This window comes from Psammomys obesus, unplaced genomic scaffold (genome assembly GCF_907164565.1).
Source record: "Psammomys obesus unplaced genomic scaffold, mPsaObe1.curated_primary_1811, whole genome shotgun sequence".
NCBI lineage: Eukaryota > Metazoa > Chordata > Mammalia > Rodentia > Muridae > Psammomys > Psammomys obesus.
The window spans coordinates 13,859,690-13,879,413 of record NW_026592548.1 but is presented as its reverse complement, the minus strand read 5'-3'; the positions used below and the strand labels follow the sequence as shown (position 1 = coordinate 13,879,413).

The window sequence follows — 19,724 nt, the reverse complement described above, 5'->3', positions numbered from 1 at the left end:
TTGGTACACATACATTTGTTTTATCTGTACATTTATGTATTTTTATATCTGCGCTGTTTCATAATAAAACTACAAATAGAATGATGTAGCATGATTTGTGTCATAGCTTCATGCTACTTTCAAAATCCCATCATATAGTTAGAGGGTTCATATTCCTGTGACTCCTGTTTACTTATTGCTTGAACACTTGTGTTGGTCTAAAAGTCCTAAATGCTTACATGAGACAACACTTCTTCTATGATTTCTCCATAAGGTTTATTAATTATGTAGCCAGAGTCTTTATGAACACTGAAAGCAGCGTGCTGCTTGAAGGAAGGCAACCTTGCAAGCCTGACTGTGCCTCTGTTTCCTTGTGGTATGCTAAACTTCCAAAGAGACATCTCTAGAGTTCATGCTCGCCAAGGTTGTCAACATGTTTGATGTCTGCGTTACTGGCAAATATTTTTGTGTGCATTTCTGTGTGAATATTTTTAGTACTTTGTAAATATTAGGCCATGAAAAGGAGAGCATACGCTTAAAGACAAGTTGCTACCCACTGTATTCAGTTCCTTTCCCACTTTGGTTGTATTTCATTCTTTGTACAAGCTGTAACTTTAACACCATTATGCTTCGGCTTGCTTTGTATTCCTCATGGTTTTTAAAATGCATCTCCCTTCCTTCTCTCATACTGTCACACCGGAGGAACATAGTTTCTTTCCATAAACTCCCATGGCATCCAAGAAATTCAATATGGTACACAATAACATCAAAGCCACTGGTATGCAACTGCAGAAGCCTGTCTCAGCAGGAACAGGAGGTATATTGAGCACAGAACAAGCAGGCTTAAAATAACTGCTACAAAACTCTCCACTCTGTGCACTCTTTCTAAAGTCAGTCCATTCCAGCTCTCTTCCTGTCCCTTCACCTGGTGTCTTTAGACCCATCTTTCATAAGGAGTGGAAGTAGGTTGATTCTGTTAGAAATATTAGGACACAATACCAGCTTAATCAGACCTACACAAAGTCACTCTTCTGAATCTATCCCTCTTCTAAAAAAGTTTCACACCATAGTAATTTTTGTATGTCATATTGTAGGATGTCACACTGATGATAAAAAGCAGTGATCGCGCATTGCGGCCAGACTGCATTAAAGTTAGAGACTCTCCACAGGGGTCACACACAAGTCATCAAATTTAGAAAGAGAATAATTAAGTAAAATATATAGAAGAGCTTGATGAGACTAGGCCTGGGTTCAGTTCCAAGTAAAATAAAGAAACGAGTAAATAAATATCAACACTGAGCATTGTCTGGGTAGGTAGGTTCTTGAGCTCTGTCTTAATGCATTATCTATCTTCTAATGGATTCTCTTGTTTTTGCTTTCTTAGACCCCTTGTCCTTCTTGCCTTGCTTTCTCTCTCCCCACCCCAAGTCACCTTTTATTGGGTGAGTCTTGATGCCTAATCTTTTTGAGTAGAGTGACCAAAAGCTGATTGTGTTTATGCTATTTATGTGTTTTTCAGATTGTTTCCTCTTGACTCACAGAAACTATCATTTATTGCAGTCACGTAGAAACAGCATCGTCCTTATCAGGGCTGAGCATGGGATTCCCAGCAAGCTTCACAGCCAGCATGTGCTCTACTGGCTGAAAAGCAGCAAGGAGTAGAGACAGATTTCTACACTCACTAATAAGCAGTGAGCATGGGGGTACGCTAACCAAACAACGTGTCCCTCTGTTTCAGCCCCTGTGCTGCATGCCAGAATGTGCGGAGGTAACGAAGAAGAAGAAGCAGCATTTCTGTAGCAGTGAGAGCAGCTATGACAGCAGCAGCAGCTACAGCAGCAATTCAGAGCTGGACGAAGTTGAGAGAGAACTGGGCCAGAAGAGACGAGAACGAGGCCCTTACAAGCCTAAGTACTCCAGTCACTGCAAGATAATTCAGCAATCCTGTAAGTCAATCTCTCCTAAGTTGATTCCTGAACAACTATAGAGTCAAATCTCTTGAACTCAATAAAAAGTCCTTGGACCAAAAGATGCATTGTCATGTGTGAGGAGACCTGTGTTCTATCCCCTATCTTTTCCTAGCCAGAGCTGGCTCCATCCCTCAATCTCTCTCAACTTCTGCAGGTAGGAAGCAGATTGAATTGAGTATCCTTCCTCTGTCTTCCATAGTTTGTTTGCTTAGTTGTGGCATTGGTTTTACAGATGTTCCATAAAGCTTTTAGGTAAAGTATGTTCTCTTTTAAGCCCACATCATCTCTGATTCAGTGTCTGCCTATCACCTCCTTTGTTTGGTACTATTTTAAACATCTCAGGCATTTGACTTGACATGTCTGTGAGCCACAGAACTGGCAAGTAGTTGAAAGTTTGCTCCCTCTCACTTTCATCCTGGGCAAGTGTTTAATCAGGACTTTGGGTACATCACAGGTACTTAGGAAAGCAACCAACTTTTCTTCCACGTCTTTCCTATCAATTGTCTTCACCGTCCCTCTCTCTCTCTCTTTTCCTGTCTTTTCTTCCTTCACATGCAAATGTCCATGATCCAGCCTCTGATTTGCCATTTTCCCTCAAATATCCAACCTAATATCTCCATTTTCCTAGACTTTCTTGCTTGAAAACATCTTGTTGCTGCTGCCTCTGAACTAGGACTGTCTTAACACTGAGGCCACACAATGTCTCAAGGTCCCACCAAAGCAACCAGCTCAGCAGTGTGGTAAACACAGCTGGAGCATGTGCAGAGCAGATCTCCAGGAATTCTTAATATATTCAGGTCCTGATAAGGTGTTCTAAAACTGGCCTTTGAGCCTTGAAATAAAGTACCAACGAATGAAGAACTAATAAATAAAGAATTCAGAGTAACTTTTTTTCCCCCAAACACCCCATAAAGATTCATGCCCCCACTGCTCTTATGTCTCTGGATAAACAGACTTGGCTTTTCTTTTGGAAACTGGCATTTTTATGTTCCAGTTTTATTGGATTTTAGATTCCTTGCCTGTCAGCTAACGTGACTATTATTTAGTATGAACTTATGATGGTTACGGGTCACAGAGAGAAAATATCTTTAGAGTATTACAGTTTTGAGATTGTTCTATGCTCTGTGACCAACAGGTTAAAGAACTAAAATAAGATAGTAACATAGTAAAGTAGAATGAAGAAATAAAACATGCCTTTATGTAGGAATTTTTATTTTAAGGCAACCTAATTCAATGTTTATTTTTTTATTGTACTTTTAGGTGGATATTATAACAAGGTTTTTGCTTTGTTTTGCTTCTCTCTTTCATCTTGTGTCACGGGTCCCATAGGCACAAATCCACTATCAATTGATGGCCAAGGGCAAAATCCAGATCATAAGTAACACTTTCTTGTGTAGACGCTGGACTTGGGGTATTGTTAAAGCCTTAGAAAATAACATAAAAGGCGTTTTCTCACATAATTTATAGCCGGAAGTCCCGGCCATGTTTCTAATCTAACCAGCACCACTGGTGAATGTAACTACTTTCGTTTTCTTGTCTAAATTTCCAGGTCTATGGGAGGAAAGTGAGAAACTGAGATGATCTGAGACAATGATAGTTTCCTTCTAAACTCATGAGCAGGTTCTACTTGCTTAGTCCTTACTCTAGGCTTGTGAAAAGGCAGACCCACAGTGTAGCTTGGATCAAACAGTGTAGAATTCTTTTTTTTTTTAATATGACCTTTGTATTATTGTTGTATGCCAAACATGAGACCATTGTAACTAATATTTTTTAAATGTAGACTGACCGGTGATGTGTTCCTGTACAGTGTGCTGGGTGTCACAGGTACAGAACAAGGTTAATACTTCCAACAAATAGAGGTGTTTTTTGTTTTGTTATTTTTAAACAGCATCTTATAAAGCTTGAATAAGTGTATATTTGTATACTCTCCAGAGCATAAAGAAACAATGCTACTTTTACCACATGCTCACGGTATCTTTCAGATGTACACCCCTAAATCTACCTCTCATATCCATCATTTTATAAAGCTTTCAGTTCTTTTCAACAGCCAATGAAGAGAGATATTTGTGTATGCAACCTGGCTTCATGTGAATTTTGCTAAATTATTTAATTAATGAAAATTGTTGTATTCTCCAAGCAGTGAACAAACCCAGGATAGAGGATCTTCAGGGCAAATGAGCTGAAGAAAAAACTAAATGTTGATGGTGTTGAGCAATTCTTTTTTTCAGGTCAGGAGCCACAGCTTACCAGGGACACTGCTTCTCTTTTGTCAAGGTTCCCAGAATACACAAGGGTGGATATTTGATGGTTTCCTTAGATATTTATTCTGATAACAGTCCTAGGCTTTGACTTTACTTTTTCTTCACTTAAATCTTTTGTTATTGAAATTTCTTGTGTGTGTGTGTGTGTTAGACCACCAGCTCTTTGAATAGCCAATTATATTTAAATTAGATTAGGATAATCTTTATAGTATTCTTCTGTTCTATGACTCCCACCAGAGGCCCTGAATTCTATCCCTTACGTGTTTACTCTGGCCACTATCTGTTCTTTCCTTCCCTCCTGTGATCCTTGCTGTAAAATGGTTAATCTCTACCTTCATAGAGACTCTGATAGCCTGTATAATCCAAGGTTAGTAGATAGCATTATAGAAAAGTGACATCAGAGAAAAGTGAAGACTTTCAGCATTCAATGGTGAGGACTTTAGGTGGTAGAAGTCTCTTTTTCTGATACTCTTTTTTTTTTTTTTAAAAAAATGATTATTAGTTTTCTCCATTGATTTGTTTAACCATTTTACAACCTAATCCTAGCACCTTCCCTCCTCTTATCCCCGTCCTACCCAACCCCTTCTCCCATTTGTGCCTCTCCTTTTTCCCAGAGAAGGGGAGACCCCCAATTGGTACCAATCTAGCCTGGTATCTCAAGTCATGGTAGGACTAAGCACATCCTCTCCCTCTGGGGAGTGACAAGGCAGCTAGGGGTGATAACCCAGCAGTGGGTGACAGATTCAGAGACAGGACTGATTCCTATTGTTAGGGGACCCACATGATGACCAAGATGCACATTTTCTACATGTGTAGGGGGTCTAGGTTCAGTCCATGCAAGCTCTTTGGTTGGCGGTTGAGTCTCTGAGCCTCCAGGACCCCAGGTTAGATTAATTTGTAGGTCTTCTTGTGGTGTCCTTGACCTCTGTCCTGCTCCCTCTATCCTTTCTCCCACTCTTCCAAAGCCCTCCCCGAGCTCAGCCCATTGCTTGGCCTTGGGCCTCTGCATCTGCCTCCATCAGCTGCTGGATGAAGCCTCTCAGAAGACAGTTATGCTAGACTCCTGTTTGCAAGCATAGCAGAGTATCATTGATAGTGACAGTGGTCTGCCTTCCCTTGTAAGGTGGGTTTCATACTGGGCCAATCACTGGTTTGCCATTCTCTCAGTCTCTGTTCCATCTGAATCCCTACACTTCTTGTAGACAAGACACATTTTGGGTTGAAGATTTTGTGTGTGGATTGGTGTTCTCTCCCCTCCACTGGGAGTCCCACCTGGCTATAGGAGGTGCCAACTTTGTGCTCCTTAGCATCCATTGCTTGGAGTCTCTGCTAGGGTCACCCCCATAGACTCCCAGGAGTCTCCCCTCTCCCAGAGTTTCCTATCACTGATTTCTATTCTTTCTTCTAGTTATTCTCTTCAGTCCCTCCTCCTCTCTTTGCTCACCTGATCTGCTCCTCGCATTACCCTCCCCACCCTACCTCTCTCTCAGTTCCCTCAGCCATCTATTGTATTTCCTGTTCTGAGTGAGATTCAAACATCTTTCCTTGGGCTCTCCTTGGCTTCTTTGGTTCTATGGATTATAGTACGGTTAGCCTGTACTATATGGATAATGTCCACTTACAAGTGAGTACAAACCAAGTGTGTCTTTTGGGTCTGGGTTACCTCACTCAGAATGATCTTTTCTAGTTCCATCCATTTGCTTGCAAATTTCATGATTTCTTTAACTGCTGAGTAGATTCCATTGTGTAAATGTACCACATTTTCTTTATCTATTTGTCGGTTGATACACATCTAGGTTGTTACCAGATTCTGGCTATTAGGAATAAAGCTGCAATGAACATAATAGTTGAGCAAGTGTCCTTGCGATATGGTGGAACATCTTTGGGGTATATGCCCAGGAGTGGCATAGCAGGGTCTTGAGGTAGATCTATTTCCAGTTTTCTGAGAAACCTCCAGTAGTTTTACATATGTGCACCCCCACCAGCAATGGAAGAGTGGTCCCCTAGCTCCGCAGCCTCTCCAGCAAGCGTTGTCATTTGAGTTTTTTATATTAGCCATTCTGATGGGTTTAAGATGGAATCTCAGAATGTTTTGATTTATATTTCCTTGATGAATAAGGATGTTGATCATTTCTTTAAGCGCTTCTTGGCCATTTGAGATGCCTCTGTTGAGAATACCCTGTTTAGCTCTCTACCTCATTTTTAATTGGGTTATTTGGTTTGTTGGTGTCTAATTTATTGAACTCTTTATTTATTTTGAGTATTAGCCTGGCTCACAAGTGCCTCCTGAGTGTTCATCTCTTTGCTTCTGTCTTTCTAACAGCACACTTTGAGAACTTAGTTTGGAAGTCCTGTTTACAGTATCTCCCCAGCACAACTGTTCCTCATGGAGCGGAATTGTTCTGCACCAAGTACACTGTTCAAATTTACACACTGATTCCAAGCTTCTCTTTTTGTAATGGTGTGTAGAGGTTGATATTTCTCCCGAAGCAAGCACCTAGTCTAATTGTTAGTCTGTGGAACCCTGCTAAGAGAACAGCTTACTAACAGCACCCCTTCTCCATCATCGATAGATTCCATGAGGCGTTCGGTCAGCTGCCCTCGGTCCATCTCTGCTCACTTAGCTTGCAGTGGGGATGCGCGCCCCTACTCTTCTCAACAAATGATTCCATTAGTACGACCAACTTCAGCAACTCGGTCACGTTCCTTAAACCGCGCTTCCTCCTACATGAGGCACCTGCCCAACACTAATGATGCCGGCTCTCCCAAATCCCTCTTGGTAAGCTATAGAACAATCTCCAGGTTGCAGGAAATGCTGTCCTTAGAATGTAGGTGGTGAAGGGGTCAGCTGAGAGGGTGGCAAGGGGAAGCCCTGATTCCCTCCTGTGATTCAGTTATGACCTTCCCAAGTTGCTTTGTTCATGTGTCCCGGACTCCAGTTTAGTATGGACCCCTAAAGGGCGAGCTTCCCCATATCACAGAACTGAATGTTCAGCAGATGGAAGCATGGCCTTGTGCTTTATTTCCTGACGCAGGAGGGTAACATGGTTGGTAATCGCATGGCTTTTTGCAATATCTTAATGGAGTGTATAGACACAAGCACATTTAGTGTATGGAAAATATCTCTTCAGACCCTAGATTAATAGTTTAAAAACCGATAAATTCTACCTATTGAGCCTAGATACAATGCTGTTTAGAATGCTTTCTGCATATTAAATTAGCATGTAGCATCCCCTGTTTAGCATAAAGCAGAGAACTTTGAGAAAGTCAGTGGTTTTATTTTATTTTTCTGGAGCTAGACCAGAGAGTTATTTAAAGTCTCTGTTTCATAAACACTGATGTTTCCAATGGGGAAAACCATGAAATATTAAGTGAATTAATTCACTTCATAATGGTGACTGGTTTTATTTTCCAAATCAAGAATCTGTAAAAAATGAAAATGGTTACTAAGTCCTTTTAAAATACTCATTTTTAATGTTTATATATTGAGCAAGATAAAATACAACCAAGAGGAAATACAAAAGATGCCCTTGTAAATAATAACCAATTTAATGGTTAAAAATTTGTGAACTTGTTTAAAAATTAAAAGTGAATCATTTTTTTACCTAGAAATGTATTTCAAATTATATTGGCAATTCAATAAGACTTCCCTCCATATATCTGTATTCTTTTAAATTTAAGAATGAGCCTTTTCGGCAACTGAAAACGAAAGAACAGGAAGATGACTTCACAAGCCAGACCTTGTTTGTTCTCAAGGACATGAGGATCCGCTTCCCGGGAAAGTCAGATGCAGAGTCAGAACTCATGATAGAAGAAGTGAGTATGTGATGTAAGAAAATCCGAGGAACATCTCTTCACTCTTCTTAGAGTCTGAAAATGTGTTCCTGGCACTGGGGAGATGGCTCCACCGCTACAGCCCTTGCTGGGCAAGCATGAGGACTTGAGTTTGAGTCCCGGCACTCACAGAGAGAGCTGGTGGGATGGCATGTGCCTGTAATCTCAGCAATGGGGAGGCAGAGAAAGAGGAATCCTGGGGTTTCGTGGCAGCTCCCCCAGGGTCCCTGGTGAGAGGTTGCATCTCAGAAACTCACGGTCGAGGAAAGACATCAGAGATTGACCTCTGACCTACACAGGCGTTCGAGCACACACACCCACACCCCAGCATTCACGTGCGCTGTACATCTATGGACAAGTACACATACCTCCTGTACATCTACACGAAAATGTATTTTCTGGTCGAATTTACTTAACTGCATAGGAAATGTAACTGATGTTACTTTTATCCCCCAGAAACTTTATAAAATAGAAGAAATACTTTTACTTATTAGGAATATTTTATCATATAATAAGGCTGTCAAGTGAGAACAATTAGCATCAAAAAATAACTGTTCTTCATGATCAAATAAATGTCAGGATAAGCTCTTCAGTATAAACGCCTGCTAAGCTGAAGAGCTCTAAGATGAAAAGAGACATGATGAAAATAGTGGCCTGGTAGAAAAGGTCAGGAGGACTTGGAGGCGATGCCTGGCTGAGTTAATGTCACATGCGCCACCCAGTGGAGACTTCGGAGACGGCAGCGGTTCGGATGCTCCGCAGTCAGGGCCGGCTTCTAGCGTAGAAAGAAGTCTAAGATTATTGAAACGTTTTGGTGAGCGCACCTCTCTTCTCCCAAGGCTTCTCTTCTGCATCCAACACGCTTCCCCAAACGCCAGTGCTTAGATCATTCATCAGCCACAGAAGATTGTTTGGGGGTGGGTGGGGTAGAGCCGGTGTGATTTTGTTTTTCCCCAGAAGGCAAGGCACCATCTACTGGTCGTACGTAGAGTAAAAACCACAGCTTTCATTAGCTCGCATACAAGAAAAAGGTTTTCTGCAGCGAAAACCCATAGCGGCATCATATTTTTGTTATTAGATAATTAGAGTAAAGTATCCAAGCGTTTTGCGTTTTGTGGCGATATAAGTTTTCAAAACTGGGAGTCGTGAGCTGTTTGTGAGTGAGCTACTGGTTGTTACAGAAAAAGGAAATTTAGATCGAGTGTAAGACATTATGATAAACATGTTTAAAAATTTTATTTGCATTTTTAAAAAACAGTGTGTGTATGTGTGTAGGCACACACATGCCGAAGCGTCCATGTAGAGGCCACGGTGCAGCTCGAGGGAGGCAGTTTTCTCCTACGAGCGTGTGTGTCCCAGGGACCGAACAAAGGTCATTTTACTTGGCAGCAAGCCCCTGCCCACATCACCGGCCACATCACCAGCCTGGAAGTGTTTTTGCTTATTTTGATGTTGTTTATTTCCAAGAAAAGCCAGTAACTTTGCAGCAGACACCTCATCTTCTGTCTTTTATGATCTGCCGTTTTGTTTTCAAATTTATTTTATTTGTATGAGTTTTTTTTTTTTTTTTTTTTTTTTTTTTTTTTTTTTTTTTTTTTTTTTGCCTGCGTGTTATGTGTGTGCACGTCATGTGTACCCATTGCTCAGAGGTCAAGGAAGGCATCAGAACTCTTAAAACAGGGTTTACAGACAGTTATGTGTTGTCAGCTGGGTGCTGGGAATTGAACCCGGGTCCTCCACAAGAGGTTTTTAACCGCTGAGCCATTACTGTAGCCCCACTAAGCTCCGCTATTTTTTTTTTTTATTGGAAAATGAGAGAGTGAAGCTAACATATGTGGCTAATGTGATTCTTCTATAAAGATGATTGTTAGGCTTATACAATTAATGAAACGTATTTAGTAATCAATGTCAGACATTAGATCCTTTACTGTATGTCTGCCATGTTCCAGACTTGAATATTTGCTACAGTACACATTACCAGGACATATACAGAGAAATTCTGTAGATATAGAGGTAATACAAAGGAAGGGCTAGTAGAACTCTCATTGGATATGGGCTGACTTTTAATGTATTATTCAATATTCTATTATTATGTGGGTAACACAGCCCTGTGAATAAAGATAGAAAATCTATGGATTGGATTTCTGCCTGAAATGTATGTGTCCAGGGATTTCTGACTTTAATTCACTGAGTGATATTATTCTTACTGAAGAGGAAGAAAAAGCGCTCGGATTTAGGACCTCTGGCTTGCCTACGTCTTTGCAGGTAGCTTTTTAGGAATGGTGGGATTTTTAGTATAAGTAGATTCATAGCACGTTTACTGCACAAATGAATATGATCTGTGCTAACTAGTTCGTTTACTACTTTTAGTGAGCGTTCTAGATTAAATTTGTTAACATCTCTCCCCCAACAGATCATGGATAACTGGAAGCATTATAAAACAAAAGTGGCTTCATATTGGCTCATAAAATTGGACTCTGTAAAACAACGAAAAGTGAGTAACACTTCAGAATCTCTTTGCCCTTTATGAGAGTATTAAGTAAAATGTTCAGTCAAATTTATTACAAGTTTATGTGTGAACATTGATTCGCTCATATCTTCAACAAATATTGCACACCTATTATGTGTTAGACAAGGTTTTAAGTAGTAAGGATTTAAAAAAGAAGTTCAATTGAGGATGGAGCAGTAAGAGGTGAGTTTGATGGTGAGTCAGAGCGCAGATGGCGACTTGATGGGGTATGACAAGATGGGGTTTTTGTTCAGTGCATGAGATGCCATGGGCAGGTCTGAGAGGACTTGTAGTCCGATTCGTAATTTTAAAGGGCCGAGAACCACCCGAGAGGGAGTAAAGCTGAGGCAGAGAGAACGTGGCACAATTAGAGTAGAAATCTTCTAGGGTCACTGAGGCAAGAACCAGGGAGTCGTCTGCTTGGGCGGTGACGGGATGGGTGGGTTCTGTAGGTCTGTTGTGTGGTTTTAAAAAATTTATTGTAGGGGCTGGAGAGCTGGCTCAGTGGTTGCACTCTGGCTGCTCTTACAGAGGACCCAGGTTCTATTCCAAGCACCCACACAGAGGCTCACAGCCTCCAGTTCCAGGGGATATAATACTCTGTGGACTCCAAGGGCTCTGCGTGCACACAGTACACAGACATACATACAGGTAAAACACCCATACACATAATGTACTCAAACATTGAAAAATTAATTTCTTTCACTCTGTGTGTACTTGTGCATGTGCCTGGGTGTATTTGTGTATACCGCATGTGTTCAGGGCCTTAAGGATGTCAGAAGAGGTGTCTCAGCCCCCCAAACTGAGGTTACAGACACTTGCGAACCTCCATGTGGGTGCTTGGAGCTTAACCCAGGTCCTCTTCATGAGCCAGTGCTCTGAGCCGCTGAGCCATCTCTCCAGCCCCTGCTTTGTTGTGCTTTGAACTTGGACGTGTGTTGCTGGTGTCCTGACTAGCTATCCAAGGGCTGATGTTGAGTGTGTTGATGAACGTATGAGGGTGAAAGCAGAGCTGAGGTGTGGACTCTACAAGGTGTCTAAAGGAAGGGGGCTGGATGGAACTACATGGAGAGTTTGTAAGAGAGGACTGGGTTTTCTGGGACTGAGCCCAGGGGCTCCTGGAGGAATTGGAGAGGTGAGAGGATTCTTTGAAGAGGACTGAAAAGAAACAAGTGGCCCAGTGTTGAGAACTGTAAGAGCTGGGTGTCCCAGAAGCCAAGTAAAGTTGTCTTAGTAACAGAGTAAGATGCTGTGCTGGAAGTTGCTGCTAGGGGCTGAGCGTCAGGCCGTTTGTTGTTTGGGCAAACATGAAGGTTAGTGGTAAGCACAAATTTCTAGGTGTGGTAGGAAGCAAAACTTAACTGGAGGGAATTCAGTTAGTGAATATCGAAAAGGAAAAGCCATAGTTGGTGCAGATAGTTTTTCAGGGTGTGGACTATTGAGTTTTTTCCCTTCTGCCTTAAAGATGAAGACTTTTTTCATTTGTGCATTGATGACAGCGGCCTGAGAGCAGGACTGGCACAGAAGGGCAAGACTAAGTTCTTGAGTAAACTGAGGTCTGCTCCAGCCAAGAGCAGTTCTTATAATCAGAGGGAAGACGAAGGGTCCCAGAGTGTAACATAAAAAGCGAGCACTGAGGAGACAATAAAAGGCATGTAACAGCTGCTGAGAAGAGTGGGCAGGAATGGCCAGCACTGTATGTGGCCTCTCTAATGGACTGGGCTGTTTTCCAGGAGATAGTACTACCTCAGTAGCGCTAGCGAAGTTCCCGCCTTCCTCCAGGAAGATGAACTGACATTTGGCCATTCTATGACTTCCTGATAGATTAGCTGAAGTTTGACATTAATGAGGTTACAACTTTTACCTGAAGAAACTGATGTGAACATTGTCCACCAGCTCACTCAGCAAATTTTACACATTGTCCTGCCATGGGCAGAGGCTGTGTCTCCATTGAGGAGGGTGTGTCAGAGATGGCAACAGAGGTAGACTGTTACCCAAGTTCTGAGCCCTGAATGCAAAATTGCTCAGCCGCTGAGTCTGGCCTTCTTCGTCATAATGGACCATAAGCCAGAAAAATTTTCTTCTTCTGTGGGTGTCTTTTGTTATTTTCTTCTTCTGTGGGTGTCTTTTCGTCATGTTATTTTGTCACAACAACAAAAGGTAACTAATACAATGATGTTGAAACATTTGGTTATTTTCCAAGAAAATGACGGGAGCTTATTTCTTATCATACTCAAAATAAATTCCATGTAGGTTACAGTTTGGTTTATAACAAAGGAAAATATTAAGACAAAGAAAATGCAGAAAGATAATTATAATTGTAGAGTGGGGAAACTGTCTTAAAAAAGACCCGACCATAAGGGCTTCAAGGAGAAGCTTGAAAGATTGTTATATATAACTATATATAACCATATATATATATATATATATATATATAACTATATAACTATATATAACTATAACTATATAACTATAACTATAAATATATATATATAACTATGAAGTCTGGTGTGGCGGCTCTTCCCTATAATCCCAGCATTCAGGAAGCTGAGGCAGGAAGACTGTGGGAGTTCCAGCCTAATCCGGGCAACAATCTGAAACCGCATCTTAAAGCATCAAAAACCAAAACCAAAGAAAACCTTACAAATGGCAAAAAGACATATTAAAGCAAGTTAAAGGCAGAAAGCAGGAGAGGTTGAGCAGGCGGTGGGGGTGGGGGTGGTTGAAGAGGCAGGGTGGAGTGGGGTTTGAGGAAGATATTTAGTGCCCATAAAATGAAGAGTAACAGCAGTAAACCAATCCTTCTTACCAGTCAATCAGCAAAAGACAAACTGGTGTACAAACACTAATAAGTAACATGGCAAAGTGTATAAAAAAGGCTGTATTTAATGGATTTAATGGATCTTCAAACAGCCAATTAGCATGTAAATAGATCCTTGGTCTCACTAATGATGAAGTAATAACAACTGAAAACTATCATATTGCAAAAATTAATAAGATGGATAATTCCCACCAGTGGGACTAGCGTGGCTAAGAGGGCCTTTGCTCTGCTGTCAGACAGAGTACATTGCTCTAACTCTTCAGAAATGTCGTTCCTGGTACCTTCTAAATTATGGATGTTCATAGCCTTGTGACTCAGCAAAACCATCTCTTGCCTTGTGTCCTGCAGATTTTCATCTCTAGTAATAGGAAAGATTTCCATATGTCAATGTTTATAACAGTGCTGTTCATGAAAGTCAACCACGAGAAGCAGCTTGACTGGTTCACAGTGGGTTTATGGTTAAAAAGACCTGGTACATCCATGCATTGTGTTGCATTTGATTGACGATTATTCTAGAGTAGTCAATTAATTCAGAATAGAGTATTGTAGAATCATGTCAGAGTAGAATATAGAATTCAAGCCTGTGACGCAGACCTAGGAAACATGTTAGTAAAATAACACAGACACTCCTCGTCAAGGGCGAAGAACAGCAAGGAGCAGACTCAGTGCAGCCTCCCTGGGAGGTGGCTATCCTCTGCTCTCTGTTCCTTCTTTTGATATACCTGGAGACATTCTGGGCTTAGTGTGACTGGTGGACCCAACAAGTACCACAGCCCTAGGAGTAGACCCCAGGGCTAACCACTCCAAGTCCTTAGAGGTCAGGGATACATGGGCCTAAGCTCTTACCTCTAAAGTTTTGCCTCTTGGCTCTAACAAGCTGTAGATTGGCACTCGGCAGCATTTACCATCCTCAGCTTTGAGCAGTGACGGCTGTCTGGGCCTAGCACCCCAGGTCGAGATGGGTCCCTCTAATCTGTCTCAAAGTGAGTGAGTCTCACTTGTAGTCACCTGCTGGTTTGCTCCACACCCTTGCCAAACCATGTCAATTCTAGAATGCCTGATAAACACGGGGTGAGCATATGATGTGCTTGAAAAGAATACAGTCTGTGGATAGAAAGGGTTATTCCCTATGTTTAAGGGTCATGCTTACTGGGATTCGAATTTTAAAAATAAATATAAGCAACTGGTTATGAATTTACTAGCGCATGCGTATACCATGATGTCAGCTTCCTCATGCCAACTTACTGTAAGAACACTTGTGCGTTCTTCGGTTAAGAGTTGCTCAGAGGCTATTCCAAGGCAGTAAGGAGGTGGTACCAATGTGAGTTCCAGGATCTTTATTTTCAGCTTGTACATCTTTTACTCTCATTTGAGTTCTCCTTTTGCTTCTTCCTTTGGTCAAATACCATCCTATGTGCTTTAAGACATAATAAGATAAATATGATACCCATTCCTGACAAAAGCCTACTAATAATGTCTAACAGTTTATGGCTACCTCAACAGTTATGATCAGTCTCCTACATGGCTAATTTAATGGACAATTCTATTTTGGTATAAAGAATTTATGTCTTGGATTTTGGAACTCAAAGAATAAAAAGGGCTTATCTTAATTGGAGAAAATTTGATTTTGCCAAGAGGCCCCTGAACGTGGTTGGGAAGTGTGAGTCGGAGGCTGTGAGCAGAAGAGCGATCCAGGAATCCCACACCTGCAGCTCATTTGTAGCAATTTTTCTTGCTGTGGCCATGGTTACAGAAACTCCCTTTTCCTTGTTCACCTGTCCTGTTCTTGCTTTTTCAGAATAGTGAGGGGTGAGGCCCCTGGGGAAGAGCAACAGATGAGGTCTCCTGTCAGCTGCCATTTTGTGATGACATTGTCCTCCTGTAGGTCCACTTTCAGCTCTCACCCATGAGTCTTCGTTTGACTCTAAGTTTTAAGTCATGTAGAACGTTCCACCTTTGTAAAAGTAACTGTGATAAATTGATAGCTTTTTCACCCACATCTATGAAAAGACAAACATAGCCCATGAACACACTTCCTCCGACCAGCCTACAAGGAATGTACTAAGTTTTTCGGGTTTTGTTTGCTTGTTTGTTTGTTTTTGTAAACAGAGATTTATTGTTTTAATTAAATTTTAGACTTTTTTTCTGCTTAATCCAGAGCATGGAAATTAATTACCTGAAAGGCTTAAAATTTCCCTCCAGGAGGAATGAAAGTATGGAAATGTCATGTTAAGGATCGCTGCTACATGCTGTAATGTGCGTAGCTGCTTTGTCTATATTGTAAATTCAAATATGTAAATAATTTTTCTCTATATTGTCTTTATTTCAAGGTTATTTCTGGCGAAATGAGTACTAAGTGACTGACAAAACTATGTTCTTTTGATAGCAAGAGAGCTAATACCATAAGAAGGCGGACTGCATTGAAAAGAAAGCTGTATGTGGAGAATGAGAGAGTCAGGGTCAGGATGTGGAAAGAGGCCCTGGACTTAGGAAAATACAGATTTGGGCTTGCTATGCTCCTATCTTTATTGCAACTGAGTGACTTGATAGACCTTCTCTGAGATCTGTAGCTATAGGCACTGACTGTTTTTGTGAGAAAGGGAAGCGTTGTGTGCACTTGTGTGCAGAATTCTTCTATATAGAATGTGTAGAAATGAGCTATAAATGTGTCATCTTGACTTACCATATTGACCTGGGTCTAACCTGTTGTTATTTCCTCATAAAGGCAGAAAATATATCAGGCAAGAATAAATATAGAAATGTAAGTCAGCTCCGGAATGTAAAGCTAGATATTATAAAGTGCCACCTGTTTAGAAAACCAAAGACTTAATTAACTTATTAGAGGTGGATTAATCAGATGCACCATCCTTTCAGCTGTGATGATAGTCAGTCATCTCTGGAGAGCTCTGCCACTTTACTCCTCTGGGAGGCAGTTGGAAAATGGGTACAATTAGTAGTTAAGAAGGTTTCTATGTAGAATGCCCAAGAGGGATAACAGGCAGAGATCTGAAGGAGGCAGGGAGAGCCTTTCAGATACAGCACAGGTCAGACTCATGTGACCGGAAGGAGGTGGACTGATGGAGATGATCGCAGATGTGAGTTTTAAGAAACTGTTGGTCAGGCTGATGGAGAGAGTAGGACAAACACTACATGTTGGAGGGTTAGCACTAGGTAGAAGTGCTCCCAGTCATGCCCACTTCTGCGCTGGAAAGGCCTAAGTAGAACATAGGCAGCAGTTGTCCATTGCAGCTGACCCTGAATGGGAGAGCATCGGATGGCCAAACTCTTCAAAACGGGTTGATCTGAGTTGCTGTATCCATGGCTGTCACACAGGTTGTATGTTATTTAATTAGACAAGCATCTATTGGCTGCCAGTTTTGTTGATGAACTCAGCTAGGTGCTGTTGGGGGCTCTGAAAGCTGATTCATGTATTTCTCACTTAAACACGAATTCTTCAGATATTTATGGAGGGATTGGCACAGCCCCAGTATCTGTGCTTCCATTCTAAGGTCCCTGTTGAAATACATATTTATCTCACTTTTCTGGTTGCAGGACAGTCACATTGCTGATGGTTCATTAGTGTGCTGTGAAATTCAGAGCTTAGATTGCCAAATACAGAGACTCTGACATGCTTCCTCCCTCCCTCCCTCCCCTCTTCCTTCCCTCCCTCCCTCTTTCCCTCTCTCTTTCTCTGTGTGTGTTTCTTGGAAATAAAATTATTTGCTATTCTTCACATTTCCTTTAATGAGTATAAACTATAAAGAACTGGCACTCAAGAATAAAATACTGTGGAGAGTCCTCAGCAGGTGGAGGTGTAAATAGTTCCTCTTATTTAACATCAGATTGTGCTAAACCTGCAGTTGGGCAGTCTAGCTTTCTGCCAAGAGCTGTGCTTCAGCTGCTCCATAAGGAAATATCTATATATATATATATGTAAAGTATGAGTGTGCTGCCGTGTTGATGGGCTGTGAAGAATGCCCAGTTTGCTGAAAAGCACATTCTCTGTTGCCATGTGTAGGCATGAACTAAGATTGGGGTGGTGGCGGAGAGAAAACAGTTATGTTGTCATATTCTGTCTGTGTTTGTTTTAGGGTCTCTAATGGATCCTTGTTTATCAGCACTTGTTGGTAGCAAATCCCTTTTCACACCGACCATAGCTGCTGCTGCTTGCGTTTTGGAGCTGCTGTTTCCCATCTCTGTTTCGTCTGGGATGACAGGGTAGGCTGTTGTGAGTGGTTCGCTTCGTGTCAGCAAATACTGCCTGTACCCTGGAGCCACGGTGCCCGCATCATTAGTGCAGCGCAGGGTGAATTTAGTGTTGCTTCGAAACCGTCTTCACCTTTTGCCATCATTTTAATTTAGGACCAACTGCTCAGCCATATGGAGCAGTTTGTCATTCAGCATCTGCAAAATATGGATTTATCTGTGTGCTTTATGCCTTCAGATGTGCTACATTTCATAAAAAGACAAATCTTTTCACTTTATTAACGTTGCCACTCACTGAATTTTCCATTTACTTTTCCCACAGAGAGCTTAATGTTGGATTGGGATGCTTTGAAGAGTCATAAAGAAATGATGCTTAGTTCTATATGTTAGCTTCTCTTGCGCCCCCCGATAAGCACAAGGACACCTTGCTGGCCATTTATCATCATACTTCACAAATTATTCAACATTTGGCCTGGAAGTGTAACGTAATGGCTAGAGGCTTCCATAGCTTGCACAAAGCTCTGGTTTCGATCCCTGGCTGGAGATGGTAACACGTACCTGTAACCCCAGTCCTCAGGCAGAAGGTTCCTAAGTTCACTGTTTTCCTCAGATCTATGACAAGCTTAAGGCCAGTGTGGTATAGCAGAAAGCACACCTCTCACGACAAACAAGAGCAAAAACCCCAAACAGCAGCAACAAAAACCCTCTTCAACTTCTATCTATATTCCCTAACAAGCGCATACCAGGGATTCAAAAGTATATCACAAGTAAAATAAGGAACAGGTTTTTCTCACCCTGGACTGGGTCTGACTTCTGGCTTGCAGGCTCTCTGCCTTCCTGTGGATACTTCAGTGGGCAGTTTGTTAAAGGTGCAACCATCTTTGCCTTATCCACATAGCCTTTAAGCAATCCAGACCAAATCCAGTGGACACAATGGAGGAGGTGTCTAGCACACTTGCGTGCACAGTGATTTCACCTACCTTCCCAAGTGTCACTTGTTAGAATGGATCTGAGTCCAAGAAGAGATGGTTGGGATTTGTCTTCCCGGCTTTTACTGTTGGTTTTTGAGAAGACAAAGCTGTGTGGTAGCATTAGGATAGGCTCAAGATCTGTGCTGTCTGTAATCTCAATCAAGTTGCTCTCTGTTCTGGGCATGATCTATCACTTATAAGATCTAAAATGTCTTAGGAACTTCAGATTTTACTGAAGAATTTGATGGCGATGCCTAGCTTGCTTGAGCTCACTTTTTGACTGTGATCTTACAGGAAATAACGTATTATTTCTCTACCTTGCTTTGACTATTTTCATCTTTTCCCAAAGATACATTAATGTGAATGATTATAGACTCCAGACTCAGGGGTTTTGGAAAGGGGACTCAGACCAACAGTACTTATTCCGTGTTTTTGTTTTAGGATTTAAGGATTTAATATATGCAGATGTGCCTAGAATAAATCTAAACTCTGATTTTTTTTTAAAGCTCATCTGCATAAGTTTTACTTCGTAAGCAGTCAGTATGTGGAAGACCTTGTCCTAAGGTCTCTGACTGGCTGACCAGACAGAGACTGCTCTTGTTAGCAGGAAAGCTTTTGTGAGGTTTCAGAATCCTGAAGAGGAAGTGTGTGGCTTCTTTTCTTTTAAACTATGGAAGTAGATCTTTCTAACCCATCCCCTCTCCTAAGACCAGAGCTTGGCTTCAGGGCATACTTCTTGAAAACTAAAAGCAAGGAGAATCAGGGTGCCCAATGATGTTCTGTAGAAAGGAACAAGCATCTACCTTCACCCAGGTGCTCCCTAACTTCCCCCAGTCTAAGAAGGCTCTCCTGGGCTCTGGGGTTTATGTAGCCCTTATTCTGTCCAGTCTGTAGATTTCCCTCTCCCCCCAATCCATGTCCATATTGGTGGAAATGTTAGTTGTGGAATGGAAGCTTTCTCAAGCCCCACGTCCCTTGCTTATAAGCATATGTGGATTAGGATATTAGACTATCATGCTCTTAACATTCCTCCTAGACTAAGAATAAAATACATGTAGACTCTTAAGTAGTATCCTTTGCACAATGCTTGGCTGAGTGCAGGCAGCTAATCTAGTCTGGTTACCCTTCAGTTTGGTTCTTACAAATCACATGATCACCAGGGGCTATATTTAA

The 19,724-nt window shown here is 41.6% G+C and overlaps 1 protein-coding gene across 2 annotated transcripts in view; it reads left to right on the top strand.

Annotated features, from left to right (window-relative positions):
- The window catches only part of Ttll7 (tubulin tyrosine ligase like 7), a 135,361-nt gene that overhangs the window by 88,029 nt on the left and 27,608 nt on the right, over nucleotides 1–19,724 (top strand). For both annotated transcript variants that reach the window (XM_055614370.1, XM_055614369.1), the window contains exons 15-18: nucleotides 1,718–1,925; nucleotides 6,784–6,989; nucleotides 7,892–8,026; nucleotides 10,458–10,538. In XM_055614370.1, coding sequence (XP_055470345.1) covers nucleotides 1,718–1,925; nucleotides 6,784–6,989; nucleotides 7,892–8,026; nucleotides 10,458–10,538 — 630 coding nt within the window. The remainder of the gene's footprint in view (nucleotides 1–1,717; nucleotides 1,926–6,783; nucleotides 6,990–7,891; nucleotides 8,027–10,457; nucleotides 10,539–19,724) is intronic.